Source organism: Phoenix dactylifera, chromosome 6 (genome assembly GCF_009389715.1).
Source record: "Phoenix dactylifera cultivar Barhee BC4 chromosome 6, palm_55x_up_171113_PBpolish2nd_filt_p, whole genome shotgun sequence".
In the NCBI taxonomy this organism is placed as follows: Eukaryota; Viridiplantae; Streptophyta; class Magnoliopsida; order Arecales; family Arecaceae; genus Phoenix; species Phoenix dactylifera.
Genome location: NC_052397.1, coordinates 4,255,425 through 4,270,000, shown reverse-complemented (window position 1 = coordinate 4,270,000; position 14,576 = coordinate 4,255,425). Strand labels below are relative to the sequence as shown.

At 39.3% G+C, this 14,576-nt stretch overlaps 1 protein-coding gene across 5 annotated transcripts in view; it reads right to left on the bottom strand.

The window, feature by feature from the left end:
* Window positions 1-13,073, bottom strand: part of LOC103702326 — a 15,449-nt gene extending 2,376 nt beyond the window's left edge. Inside the window, exons 1-9 of one of the 5 annotated variants that reach the window (XM_039127184.1) lie at window positions 12,794-13,073; window positions 12,291-12,458; window positions 12,026-12,208; window positions 11,774-11,873; window positions 11,655-11,685; window positions 10,213-10,246; window positions 6,662-6,814; window positions 2,376-4,635; window positions 280-1,693 (exon numbers count right to left, since the gene is read on the bottom strand). In XM_039127184.1, the coding sequence (XP_038983112.1) occupies window positions 280-1,693; window positions 2,376-4,635; window positions 6,662-6,814; window positions 10,213-10,246; window positions 11,655-11,685; window positions 11,774-11,873; window positions 12,026-12,208; window positions 12,291-12,349 (4,234 nt within the window). In that variant the 5' untranslated portion in view covers window positions 12,350-12,458; window positions 12,794-13,073. Of the gene's footprint in view, window positions 1-279; window positions 1,694-2,375; window positions 4,636-6,661; window positions 6,815-10,212; window positions 10,247-11,654; window positions 11,686-11,773; window positions 11,874-12,025; window positions 12,209-12,290 lie in introns of all 5 variants that reach the window. The other 4 variants (XM_008784700.2, XM_008784718.3, XM_008784710.3 and 1 more) reach the window with 4 other exon arrangements.
* Window positions 13,074-14,576: the final 1,503 nt, after the last annotated feature.

Below are 14,576 nucleotides of genomic sequence, written 5' to 3'. Positions count from 1 at the left end.
TCCAAAGCAACAGATGAGCTTCTTGCACTTTGGATAAACCTTTGAGAAAGTTAAACCAACTTCTATGCAAGCAATCTAGCTGACACAATCGAACATCACTAGAGTAATTAAAGGATAACTACTAGGACCATATAACGTACAAAAAACATTTAAAGAGGCTTTCCGAGTTTCTGGTTTGCCGGCCAACCAAAGTGGGAAGGAGAAGTGCAGAAAAGACGTTCAAGAAAAGCATAGTAGCTTAGAAGGGTAAAGAAACCAATCAGGAAACATGCATGATACCTTGTTCAGGGAAGACCTCGCTCTCATTGAAGCCATCATAAGAAGAAAGAGGGTAGCCCATCCTCGTCTTCCTCAGATCATCTGATGGACGTGTTGCCAAATCGCGGCCATCTTCTGTGTCTTCATCACCTTCAGAAGCTGTTGAGGCAGATACCCAATCAGTTATTAAACTCTCTACGCCCCTGCTTTTTCTCCCAAATTTCAATAGTCGCTTGAACCCTTTCGTCACATCCTTCCGTGGTTGCTGAGATGCATTAGCAACAAGCATAGGTATCTGAGCACTTCCCCATTTCTTTCTCATTCGAACAGCATCAGCTTCCATCATTTGGTTTAGTGGGTGAAAGTTCCAAGATGCTGGACTGCCTGTAGCTGAATCTACAGAAGCATCAATATCTGATGTCTCATTTACATAAGAAAATGAATGTTGAATGTGTGAGTTCCATGATCCAGGGCTTTCTCCTGGTGATGCCTGCAAATTTCCTGCAGAAGTATTAAACTTTGAGGAAACAGCAGCCATATCATCATCTGCTTGGGAAAATGATCTTGGAACATCGCCATCTTCTAATCCAGGGTCATCAAAATTTCCAAATTCTTGACTCAGTCTTGGCTTTTCACTCTCTGAGTCTGCAGGAAAATCTGTGGCCTTAGGGTTTCCTTCAGCAGATTTTCTTTCAAGTTCTTCTTCATCTTTAACCATGTCAGGCGTATCCTTATGCTGATCCACCATTTCTTCAAAATCTTCTCCATCCTCTAGCACCTCAGAAACCATGGAGGCTTCAAGTTTACCTACACCAGCTCCAGCACCAGGTCCTAAACCATTGCCCTTCCTGAGGAATGATTTTGATTCACCATTCTTCTGGACTTTATTAAGAAAAACGGGCTCTGTACGGTCCTTGGAAAATCTTGCAGGTGACAAATTGGCACCGTCAGAATTGAGAGGTGAAAGGTCCTTCAATTCACAAGGACCAACTGAAGAATTCCTCATGGACTGCGACCTACGTGGCTTGTCTTCCTTGACAAGGTTCACCTCTTCAAAGTTGCTCTTGCTTCGAGAAAAGTTTTTTGACTGAACACGTGTATTTACTCTGCTAATTCCTGCTGATGGCTTTGTGTTTTCCTTTCTGAAATCAGAGAAGTCGGGAACAGATTGTGCAAGAGGATTTTCAGGTTGGGTCCTGAGTTTTACAGAACCAGCTTTGGTAGCTTTGGTAGAAGACTTAGGAAGTGATGCTGCTGGTGTCCGAGGGGTGGTGGAAGACAAACTTTTACTAGATGGAAGCTTTCTGGAGTTGTTGCTTTTAGAAGAACCATCACTAAATAGATTATTACCATATGCTTTATCTTGGCCATAATCAACTTGTTCATAAAATTCTTGCAGATCTTCTTCCTCTCCCTGAATGGACTCTAATGTCTGCTGCCAAAATGAGAATAGGTTACTTACAAAGCGTGATTCAAAAATAAAGAAAAACAATCATCATATAAATTATGATATTAAAGGGGCAAATGATCAACCAAATATAATTTCAAGAACAAGAAACAAGTTAAAAGGAGAAAAATGCTCTCTGAGCAAATTATAATGACGAAAATCTCAATAGAGCAACTACATCATCTAAAATCAATCATCAGAAACAAGCTAAGTCATAATGCAGCTCAGTCTGTTTTCTTGTTTGACTGCCGCACTAAACTTCTGCTTCATGACAGGATCTAGGTTATTAACAAGTATGTACGGCATAACTGTCTCTGTAGTTTAAGAATTTGCTTCAGATCGATATCTTACAGTTGAAAGCTAATACCTAATAAAAAAGTCTGTCAGATTATAATTTAAAAACCAAAGATCCATTGCATTCATGAGTAACATACTAATTTATCTTGCAATATAAACTAAAGGAAACCATCCATGTCTATAAGCATGTAACAAAGTGATTAGCAGAGAGGAAAACTTTATTTTCCAATTTCCAATATCATAACATGACCATTTAGGTGCAATAATTCCATAAGTAAAATATGAATCTGTATTTATGAAAGTACACAAAATCCCAGAACAAATAAATGCACAAAGACCAGCACTGGGAGCATTATCATTAGAGTGCAAATACCTGGTCTTTGTTTTTTAAAGCTGAAGAGGCTTTAAAAGACCTAAACTTTTCTGTGCGGCGCCAACTGTATGTCAAGTCCTGTCCATCAGCAGATCTTGCAAATTTGCCCCTCATTTCAGCCTGACTATGTTCTAAGCTGTCATGCATAGCCTTCATCTTTGCTTCCTTTTGAGCCCTTTTAGATCCCCACTCTTCTCTTAGCTTTGCATCCCTTTTTATCATATATTTCTCATAGAATTTTCCTCTACAGTCATCTGATGGACTGAGGGATCCAGGTTTCTGCTTTACTTTATTACCATAGTCCTGATTATTTACCATCTTCAACAGTAAATTAGCATCAAAGCCTATGCCATTACTAGAATCCTCTCTCACTAGATTGCTCTCGGGGATTTGGTTAGGAGGAGTTGCTGCTTCTCTTTTCTCTACAGCTTTGGGTGCATGATCAACCTGCACATCAGCAGGTTTGCTTCTTCGAGAAGAAGCTATCTGATCACTTTGAACCCTGAGCTTGTGTGCAGCGAAAAGTTTTTCCAACTCATTCGCTTTCATTTGTAGTTCATCATTCAGCTCCTGATTTCCTTTTGATGGCCTCACCGCCTGAGCCTGCTCCGTTGAAGATGTGGAGGGTGAATCGAATATTTCCATGCTTTCCTTAGCCCTCTTCCCTGGAAAAACTGACACAGCATTTCCTTCTTCAGGTGCTCTTCCGTCTTTCCATCCCGGCAGCTTCCTAATCTGATCAGGAGCATACGATTGCCGTAGGAAATTTGTGCCCAGGTGACCAGAATCTTCTTTTGGTTTGGTTGAAAGAGAACCAAACGGAACCCGAGAAGCAGCTGCCTCTTTTACCCCTACTTCCTCCAGTTTTCCAGGATAAGTTCTCCATTGAGATTGGGGAGTCAGCAAGTCACTTTCTGGGGAGATCCCTTCCATCTTGCCAGACGAAGTTTTGAATGGAAATCGCGAATCTGATGGCCCTTTGGGTTTCACTTTGATGTCCTCTGTTTTGCTCACAAATGTCCGGGATTGGGTAAGCAAGGTTGATTGATCCTTCGCTCCAACACCTTCTGTACCTGAAGGAATCTCTCTAGGTTGGGACCATGAACCTTCTTGATCTTTCCGTCCAACCTGCTCAGCTACAGCTAATACAGCTCGTGATGGGATCTGCACAGCTGCTTGATCTTTCACGTGCTCCTCTGAAATGGCCTTACGTTGGGTATGAATGGTTGCTTGCTCTTTCAAACGACTACAGTCACCTGATCCTGAAGAAGCTCTCGCTTGGGTCTGAGAAGCAGCTTGATCATTCAATCCAGGATTCTCTATCCTGCCCATAGAAACATTCTTCCGGTAAATCCCCTGCTCCTTTTCCACAGCTGATCCTGACCGAATACTGGATGTTATAGTACCTTCATTCTCAATACGATCTCTATCCTTACAAAAAGCCTTGATCTCAGCCTGAGACAAAGGCAATGAAGATGAAGAAGAGGAAGTTGCTGTTGGGCATTCTTTAAGATCCGACCAGGAGCATGATGTGGCAGTATCCTTCAATCCACTAGCCTCCTCCTCTTCAGTTTTACTAATGGATTGGGCCTGGAAGTTGACAGATGTAGGGGTCCCTGCAGCACTCCCACTCCCTTTCCTCTCATTGTAGCTGCTATTGGTGCTGTTATTCAGATCTATGCTCATGTCACTGGCACCACTCCATCTCCTTAACACTGACTTCTCCACACTGACATCAGAAGGAAGCCTTCGGTGCTCCCCCTTGCCTGCAGCCACCTTACTAACACCCCCACCAGGGATGCTGATAGAACTTCCAGCCTGTTCTTTCCGCTTGCTTTCAAAGAGATTGATCCGATCCTGCACACTCAGCCGCCTCGAACCCTCTCCTAAAGCCTGCTGAGCTGGCTCAGCCACCGATGCAGCAGGAGGCTCCTCTGTTGCCTTGTCTGCTTGTATTTCCACAAAATGCCTGGGAAGGGGCTTGGACTGCTGCCTAGCACGTAGTCCTGCCATGCTTAGTTGTGGTTGTCGGCTGTTGCTGGGCTTGGGGAGCTCGAGCCCCCCACCATCATTAGAGGGCAATTTACCACCACTTGGCTCCATCTCTGGCTCGTCTATTGACATGTCTGAGCCAGAGGAGGCACAGACATTCCCTTCATCAAAGCCCTTCCATTGTGAAGGCAGCGATGGAGGCAGGTGCTGGTGGCAAACAAAATCAGGCCGCCTCTGGCATAGTGAAATAAACCTGGTGCATGCTTCGCTGGACACCAATATGACACATATTGCATTATTAGTAACATCATAATCATCATCATCCTAATTATCACTTCATGTCATTATCATTATAGACATGACTTCAGATTGTGAGAAGACACAAAAGAAAAGAGGAATAGATTAGTAAGGGAGATTTATCTCTGTATTTACAGCTGGAAACCCTCTCACCTAAAAAAGAGAACAATTCAACGGCCCTTGCAAAGCTCCACAAGATACATATTTTAGAGAACATGCTAAGATGAGGTAGCTGAAAAGGCATGGTGTATGACTATATTATCCTATGATATTTCCCTTTTGAGATAACAGCGCCAACACCATAAGTCATTTCATAAAAATTATGTTAGAACCACCAATATGAACACTTGAGGAAACCCGTCCCAGCTTTTTAACATGAAACCACCTTCCAACAAATTTGGGGTGCAATCACTAAGCTATAGACTATTTGCTATTAAATTTTGATGAGTCATCACTATTATATGCATCTTATCCATGTTTCTTAAGATTGACATGCATCAATAACATATACCAAGTTTACTTAATCCCAACCATATATCAAGACGTCATAGTCCTTGTGAGTAACCAGTCCATTTCAACCAAGACATTAGACTACAATTCAATAAATAAGCTCTAATGGATCCTTCTTGAAAACTGTCTTTAAAAACTAAGAACTTTGGCCAGTCAGGGGACCCATTTAACATTCAATAGATTTTCAGAACACACTGACCGTAAGATCATATAGTGATCTGACTAGTGATGATGTGTTATAGACAAGGAGTCTTATTGTTGAGATGCCCAGTGGTATTAGATGATGAGATGAGGAAGATTTCTTGGTTATTACTAATAACACTATTATGACCTCCAAATAATGATCATTTATTTATTTATTTATTCGATGGGTTTGAAATACTGGATTTTGAAAAGTTCTCACAATTAAGCAGCTAGTATTCACAGAAAATTTAGGATAACCCAGCTAATGATGCCAGACTGATCAGGGGAGGACAGGTAATAGAGGCAATGGGGACAGAGTTTTCAAGTAGGCTTTCAAATGTTACAATACAGAAGCCCAAATCTGGGTATATGGTGGTCATTCAACGGGTGGCTGCCAAAATCTGATGGAACAAATAGAGCAAAAACTGCCGGATCCCGATCCATTCAGCTGAAAACCATGTCAGAGTCCTTGCATTGTGGATCAGGTAGAGACCATAATGGACAAATCTCAGAGTTGGTCAAAAAATGTCAAAACAGTGAAGATAAGAAAAGACTGGTGATTCTTTGTAATCTTTACAGAAACAGATCAATAGTGGTGAGGGGTCTCTACACAATTTCTTGTTGTGTAGCCTTATTGGTTGATAGTCACGTTAAATAGAAAGCTGACCTTCGATTTAATGAATGGCAACAATGGATTTATAATACTTGACCCTGAATTAGCGAGATACTGCCCATTCCCGATATCTATATACATACAGAAAGAGATTCCATCATCCATGTTGGGTATCATTAGATTCATCATATCATTACTTGCATTTCTAGTCTTATAGAAACTCAATACCAACGCATCATGACCATAAATTTTACTGGTCCTATAAGTTACATGACTATATGACATAGAAGACAACACAACCAACTAGCATGTGAATGATGATCCCAAAGACAAACCTCAACAACTGTGACTATGCAGTGTCTCAAATGAACATCAAAAGCACACCATACTGGCAGGTTTTGCATATAAGCACATTAATCATGCTCAATGGTTGAACATGATGCATCTATGTCCTAGGAAGATTGTGATCAAACACCACCCAAGTATAAGCACCAGATTAATAAGACTATAAAGTAATGGAATCAGCAGGTGGTTGTAGGGCATTTTCACAAACACCAAAGGCTGAATCTCTGGTCACCAAAGAAAATCCCGCCCCTCAGTTCTCAACTATCGCATGTTCCAAACTCTGAGCATTTAAATGTTCAGGTAGGCAACTAAAACTGGATATTAAGAGATGAAGTTTTGGACTTACTTCAGGCGATGTGCACCAAAATGGTCTGCAAAGATAAGTAGTTCAGAGACATTGTCAAGGGTGAATCCAGCAGCCGCTGCCCGAGCACAAGCTGTAGTCAGATCTTGCTTTACAGAAACAAGACGCACATCAATGGCCCTGAGAAGTTCCTTCCTGGGTAAGAAACAATAAAAAGAGGGGAACATTTTAAGAAACTAGTTCAGGAACTGGAAGAAAAGTTTCAAGCAATGGTTTTTCTTTTCCCTCCATTTCATTTAATTGTCAGCTTCATGGTTTTATGCTAATTCATTCAGGGTTTTCATTTTTCACTTTTAGTGGTAACATTTTAAGAGAATATTTTTACAGCTTATGCTAATTCCCGGTATTCCCCAGATCCTAAATTGGTGAATGTAGAAAGCTTAAACTTATCAACTTTAGTGGAAGCAAAGCACTTAAGATAACACAGCAGGGTTCATCAACATAAGGCAAACAGTCTTTGAAACCAGTAGTCACCATGCAGCCACCTAATATGAAATTATGCCTGCAAAACACCCTTCCTGCAGGCAGTTTAACAGTCCAAATTTACCAACTCAGAAATCATGCAAATCCTATTCTACTTTTAAATGTAGTCTATTTTGTTTGCTTGAACGCTCCTTGCCTTGATGAAATTAAGTTAATATGTCCTAACAAGACACAGCCATGAATACAAATTTTAAAAAACTAGGCATGTGATGACAGATTTAAAATTTGTTGCCTAACAGAAGGGAAAAAAATGCTGGAGCCCAATTAAGCGGATCCTTCTTTACTTTTAAAATTTTCATTAACATGGCCGACAAACCAATGTAAATTGCATGAGAATCAAGCAACACTAAATAAAGCTAGCATTTCCTTTTCTTGTAACCAGTTCCTCATTAAGAAAAAAGCACTTCTGAAGACATTACCTAGGAATGGAGATCAAAAGGATTTGTTACATTGGGAAAGTGCATCCATTTTTTTCCTCAGGTACTAAATATCTTCACTTTGTTTATCAGCAATTAAAAAGCAAAGGAAATTGCAGGTCGAACCAGTTTCTTATTGAGGGGAAAAAAGGAATAAATAGAAAAGCAATGAATATAGTAATTTTATTGTTTCTATCTGAGTAAACTCCAGATTCAATTTGTTGATAAAATTATTTTCTCATTTTTTAAAAATAGCTTTTAAGATTTTTCATATCTCTTCTACCTTCTTCAAAAACTTTTTAGTTTAACATTGGCTTAAGTTTCCTGAAAACCTAGATCATTTTTGTTGAATCTATGATTCTCAATAGGTCACATTCATCAATAATTTGTATGATATACTTCAAATTCAGGAACTCCTAAGAACTTTCTTGCACGTATCCTTTTTTCTATAGTTTTCTGGGTCAGCTATGTGAGTCATGCTTCATCGGCTGTCCTTAAGCTTTGTATGCCACAAATAGAAGAAAGAAAAAATGATCATGGAGTTGACAAGAATGGAGGTTGACCATAGGGCATGAGAGGGGGAAGAGGGGAAGCAAAGGAAAATAAATAGAATTCCATTGGTGCATTTGTTCTTGCTCCTAGAGGCATCGGGGATGGGACGAAGGAAGACAGGGAGGAGGTAGAGGAAGATGGGGAGAAAATAGGGCTGACAACATCAACAGATAAGCAGATGGAGAGGTTGGTTGCATAGACAGCAAAAGTTGGCAGAGAGAATGCAGCAGACAAAAGGGAGGAAGGTCAGTTCAGATAGAGCAATAGAGATAGCAAAATGGGGCTATCAGTTTGTCATCATAGAGGAGAGAGCTCTGAAAATAGGATAAAAAAGGAAGGACCCCTCAGAAAATAGTGTCCAAACTAAACAAGCTCTAGAAAATAGTGAGTGCAGGTATGGCTAGAGTGGCATTATAAAAAGTTGGAAACGGGGCACTACAGGCATATACACACATATAGGCATAGAAGCATGCAAGTTTTCACAGAGATATTTTTCTTGTATCTTTTTATTTGTAGTGATTGTGATCTTCAAAACAAACTAGTCTTATATCGTCCACATGAAAATATGAATATTTCTAATGTTATGCATAATGTTACCAGACTACAGCATTTCACTGGAGGACAAATCCTCTTGAATTATGAGTTCGCAGAGCATTTTTCACTTCATTTGTCTAGGTCTTCCCTCTTTAGGCTTACCACTAACATATTCTCAGACTTGCTCATTTATAGGATTGTTTTAACACGATCTTAGACATGCATATCATCTCACACACATGTTCCTAGCTTATCTTTTATTTATAAATCCTTTAAGCTTCCCCTTCCATATTTTGTTCTAATTCTATCCCTTATAATGGTACTATGCATCGACCACAACGATTTCCCTCACTGCTGGACTCATCTCTTCACCCTCCTCATTAACAATCATTCTAGCTATTACAGCAAAGTTCATCTTTTAAGTAATTCAGAACTTATCTTCAACTCTCAATAAATATTGACAAGTGCAAAACACTTCCAAAGACACATCTCAGCTTCATCATGCTTCAACCCTGATACAGATATCCTTCTCTACATCTTCATTCTGTTCCAAGGACATTATTCCTAGTTTTAAATTGTTTTTCAATGCATAACTTTTTCTAATGGTTGCCAAGTGAGCATTCACTTTCCACTACCAAGTTTTCGTGTGCATGCATACCCTTCCCCACTCCAAGCACCATAACAACTACTTCTGTAAAACATTAGGCCATTTGCCCACATATTATATACCGTGATATCTTGAATCTCCATTCATCTCCATAACTGCAAATTACAAGTTGTTCCTCTTTCAGATTTGATCACCTTATGCTCAAATAGTTTGACATTTTACTCTTCTGCTTATGATATACAGATCAACTACTAGCCTCTAATATAAAAAAGGATATACTCAAAAAAGACCCAATGGAAGGCAAAGAAAGAATCAAAAGGGGGATGTGTAGATAAAACTTGTACAAGATTAATTAAGCAGCTAATGAATACCACAAAGAAAACAGTGGAGAGTAGTAAGGGTCCATTCAGTTGATGTGAAATAAAATGAAGCAGGCATTAAGGTGCTTGCCCCTGACATACGAGAATTTACTCACTGCTGGCCTTCTAAATGTCAAAAAAGACATCCAAGGATTGGCAGGGGGCAAGAATAATGATGATGCTGGAATCCATGCCAGGACCTACAAGTAATTGCTCAGAGTAACTGCACAAATAAGTTTCGTAAGGGACCTTTCTAGCACATAGTCACGCAAGTAAGAAGATCAAGACACCATGTTTATAGTGGGCATAGCCATTACCCTGCATGTTTGATAGGCTACTGAAATTACAAACTAGCAAAAACTAACGGGTATTAATATCGACATATGCAATCAATATTAAAGGCACCACTCGTCAGATTGTATGCCTGTTGTTTTGCACATCTCCATCTCAGACACATAAATTTGTTAAATAAGCAAAAGATAGTTGTATGTGAAATCTTATATCAAATGATAAATTAATTAGGACTATATCAACAAGCGCATTCACAACTTGAGAAATTTTGTAGTAAGAAGAGAAGCCTACTTTGTTATGTCTGCTGCTGCTGTTTCATGTTCACCTGAACCAAACATTAAATGGAATTTTGTGTTAACAAAATGATTCAACTTTTTCAAAAAACCACCTATAGTAAAAAGCAAGTCAAACCAAATAATTTCCCTGTAGAAGAAAACCACCAAAGACTGGTTTCTAGTACATTCTACTGGAAAATATTATAGAGGGTCAGAACACCGATTTAAATCAACCATTTCAAACATTGAAGATTATCACATAAAAACAAGCTGCAACATACGGACATCTAATTTACAGAAAAGGATATGCATTAAGTTGAAGAGACAGAGGTGGGCTATTAATTAAAATTAATTATATAAAAAGTTGTCAGTATATTTACTGGTTCCTCAAAAGTATTTGTCCATTAAACCTTCTTCTCATATCCCCAATCACGTCCATGTGTTTCCATGTGTTGCATTGTGTGTTAAATGTTAATAGGTTTATACATCAAAAGGCCATTTTACTTACATGCAACTTGTGCATTCTTATTGGCATAGTTGTCAGGGTTATAGTTGATGATACAACATACATATACATGCACTATGCATTTACGCAGAGAATGCAGTTACAAAGTTTCTGCAACCTTTTCAGTTATCGCTCTTCAAACCCTCCAATTTGAAACATTGATACCCAACCAAGTCCATTAAGATCCTATGACCCTCACTGATAGTTCCACAACTAGCCTGGAGTAGCCATAAGACATTGTAGAACTCTTTTCTATCTGCCTCAGAATGGTGGAACCTATCACATGGCAAGATAGGTTATTGAATCTCATGTTGAATACTGAAACTTGGTTACAGCTTGATTCATCACAATTTATAACATTATTTACTTTATAACACCCTACTTAAAATATTTCTGATGAGAACGTCTAATACTGAAACTTTTAAAATACATTCCAGCATCTTACTTTAGTTCAAAGGGCCAAAAGTTGAGAATATTTACAGCAAAATATTCTTTCTGATGATATGTTCCAACCTTAAGGGATGGCAGTTGTTTGATATTTTGAGGTATTAACAATCATCTTGATGTTCAATATAGATCAAATTAAATTCACACAAAAGTGACCAGCACAACCAGACTCAAAGGTGAGAAAAAGGGCATGCCCAGCTTGCTCTGCAGTGTGATCATGAACATTTTTATCAAACTTAAAGTCATCTGGACGATTGCATGAGGTTGAGCCATGAAAATTTAGATAAGGAACAAGACCAATGGTACAAACTACAAGTAATAAACCAGAAAGGTAGTGTGAACACAGAATATTGAGGGAGAGGATGAAGGATACTTAAATTGTTCTCAAGGTTCCATCAATTGGCATATGAGAAAGCAAGCAGAAAATTCTCACGTGAAAAATGATGTTTATTGTTGAAAAAATGAAAGTGAAACCGGAAATAAATGTAAAGAAAACTTAAACGTACCCAGTGCACCAGATGGTGGATCTCCTGCTCCCTGAATTGGAAGACCTTTCACTTTCAGGTAATGCTAAGAGAAGCTACTGCTTAATCCAAATAGAAAAGAATGCAGCAAAGTGCATTACCTGTAAATATATTTTCCTCGCACCTTCCAACTGTGACGCCTCAGCATCAAATGTATAGACCAATTCCAGCACCTCAGGTGTACTTACAAACCGAACAAACCTGCAGCAAAAATTTATTCATAACAAATACTGCATATAATGCATTCAGAACAACAGGTGCTCATAAACACCGCTCTCATCCAAATCATTGAATATGTCTCTGAAACACATTCTAACAAGCAGATTTCATCAGAAATTTTCTAAGTCTTTAACCTTTCGAGAGTTCCTTTTTTGAACCATGTGCTGCTATTTTTCCGTCCCTCGACCTCAAGCTTTATGGACTGAACTCCCTGCGAAGCCTGCTCTCCAGCAACCTTCAGATGAGTAATGAATGGTTTCAAGAATCCAGATGCCAGCTTCTCAGTCTTCCCATCTCCCGAAACGAACAACTCGCACCTGCAAGAAACGATGTTTTTTCAGAGATTGCCAGAAAAGGGAAGCACGGGATGCCAAAGCCATCTACGTCGAGCATTCTCACCGGGATCGCCTCGGCGAGAGCTGGAACAGAGCATAGTCCAGAGGCGTATCCGAATCCATTTCCTCAATGCCAACAAACCAGCTCCTTTATCAGCTACACCCCATAAACTTCCCCTCGGCGATTCAAATCCCGGAACCCTGCAAACCTGCAAGAATCCAGCAAAGGAAACTTTTTTCGAACAAATAAAACCATCACACTTATACACAAAAAAAAGTGAAAAATCGAATCAAATCCCAGATCTACCAGATCGAAACCATTTCCGGATCCAATTCACATACAATATCCCCAAAAAGAAAAATACTTCCCCAACCGACACAAAAAATTACAAACAAACTGGCACCGGGAGACCGATCCATTAATAATTTATATAATGCTGAGGGAATCGAGTCCTCCTGAGCCAAGAAACCCCCGATCGCCCAACAAAATCAATCGGATTCCCTCGATCGAAGCCCCAACCCACGGGGACAACCCCAGGATTCCCTCCGATCGCATCAAGAACTCACCTTTCGCTGCCTCCCCTGCCGGCGTTTCCGATCCTCGAGCTCGATCTCCGATCCCTCCCACGGGCATTCCTCTCTCTCTCTCTCTCTAAAATGTGAGCGAGAGAGCCCTAACGGAGGGTCGCGTCTACTCGAAGGCGTTGGCTTTGGTGTTCGCTTTACTCCTCTCTCTCTCTCTCTCTCTCTCTCTCTCGATGCAAGAAAGGGAGAGAGAGGGAGAATTGGGATGGGTTTGCAGAAGAAGTGGGGTGGGAGAGTGGGAGCTTTTCGGACACAAAAAACTTTTTGCCGAGGGAGAGTGAAAGTCCCAAAATAGCCCATGAGAAAAGGAAAAAAAAAGGAAATTTTCAAAGGGCGGGGAAGGAGGCAAATAACTTGCTATGCGTCATGAGAGAGGCACGCCGGCCCAACTCTTAGTCACCTAAGATCCTGATCCAGAGAAGGCCCATCATAAGAAAGGCCTCAGGCAAAATAGGAAAAAAAAAAAAAAAACTTTTCTTAATGAGCTCATCTTCCCACTGCAGAAAAGATCTCAAAAGATAAAATAAAAAGAAAAAAAATTCCAAATACATTGAACCGCTCCTGGGGAAGGTGAAGGACTAAGCATTGTTAGGTGTTATTTATTTTGAAATGAGATATAATACATGGTTTGCTAGTGGTACCTTGTGAAAAAAGAACGCATAACAGTTTCTTTTTTATTTTTGATTTAGGTCTTGACTTAGATTTAGGGATCTTTAGTTTCTTTCGATTACATCTTTAGGGAAAATGAGTAGATTTTGATGTGACAAAGATGTGTCAACTATCCATGCAATTTTTCTGGTTTGTTGAGCAATGAAGCAACTGACCGAATATGATGTGTTAAGATATAAAGAGTTTGCCGTTTGTGTCTAATCGAAATAACAAAAATGCATATAAGACTTTGTTAATGTCATACAATTTCTGTTGGCGTATGTTAGTTGTTCAATTCAAGATCATGTTTTGGTTGAAATATCCCAATCAAGTTGCTATTCCATGCATATTCCACTTCATAACTTTACCTAATGATTAATATATAGAACATCAAGGGATGTTTGATTTAATTTCAGCTGATCTACTTTTCGAGAATAAAGATAACGCTTGATATAATACAAGTTGCTAAAGATGGAGAGAAGAAGAATGAAATGGGACAAAAGGCAGCATCTTGTGCGAGCAAACAAAAACAAAAACAAAGTAGGATCCATGTTCTTGACCAGAAACTAATATACAACTGCTCTTGTGTATATTTTACTATGTCATGATGGGATGAGCAAACATAAATACATCCCGAATACAATGTCCAAGAAGAGAAATCATCACTAAGCTGGTCTAAGCAATGATTAAGCAACTACAACTAGCAGTAATGTTTTAAAATTCAGCTAATCAATGGTCAATGATACTCCAAGACCACAATCACATCTTGCATTGTTTTACTAATCAATCAGAAAGGCATCCAAAGCTCTTATCATTTTGATCCTTCTCTATTTTATTTTTTTTTGTTCCATCCTAAAGTTTGACTTGCTTAAGTTTTAATTAATTATACCATAAGGGGAAAGAAATATATGGATGCTGAATATTTAGTTGGGTGTGTGCGTGATCTTTGGGGCGAGATACAACAAACTTAAAAAAAATGCATTAATTAAGGCTAAAAAAGATACTTAAGGGTATTTTTGTGACATAAAGGGCATGATGAGGGATATAACGGTAGCTAGACGGGCCAGAGAGGTCCATGGTTTAACGGCTCTATCAAATATTCAAATTAGATTTGAAA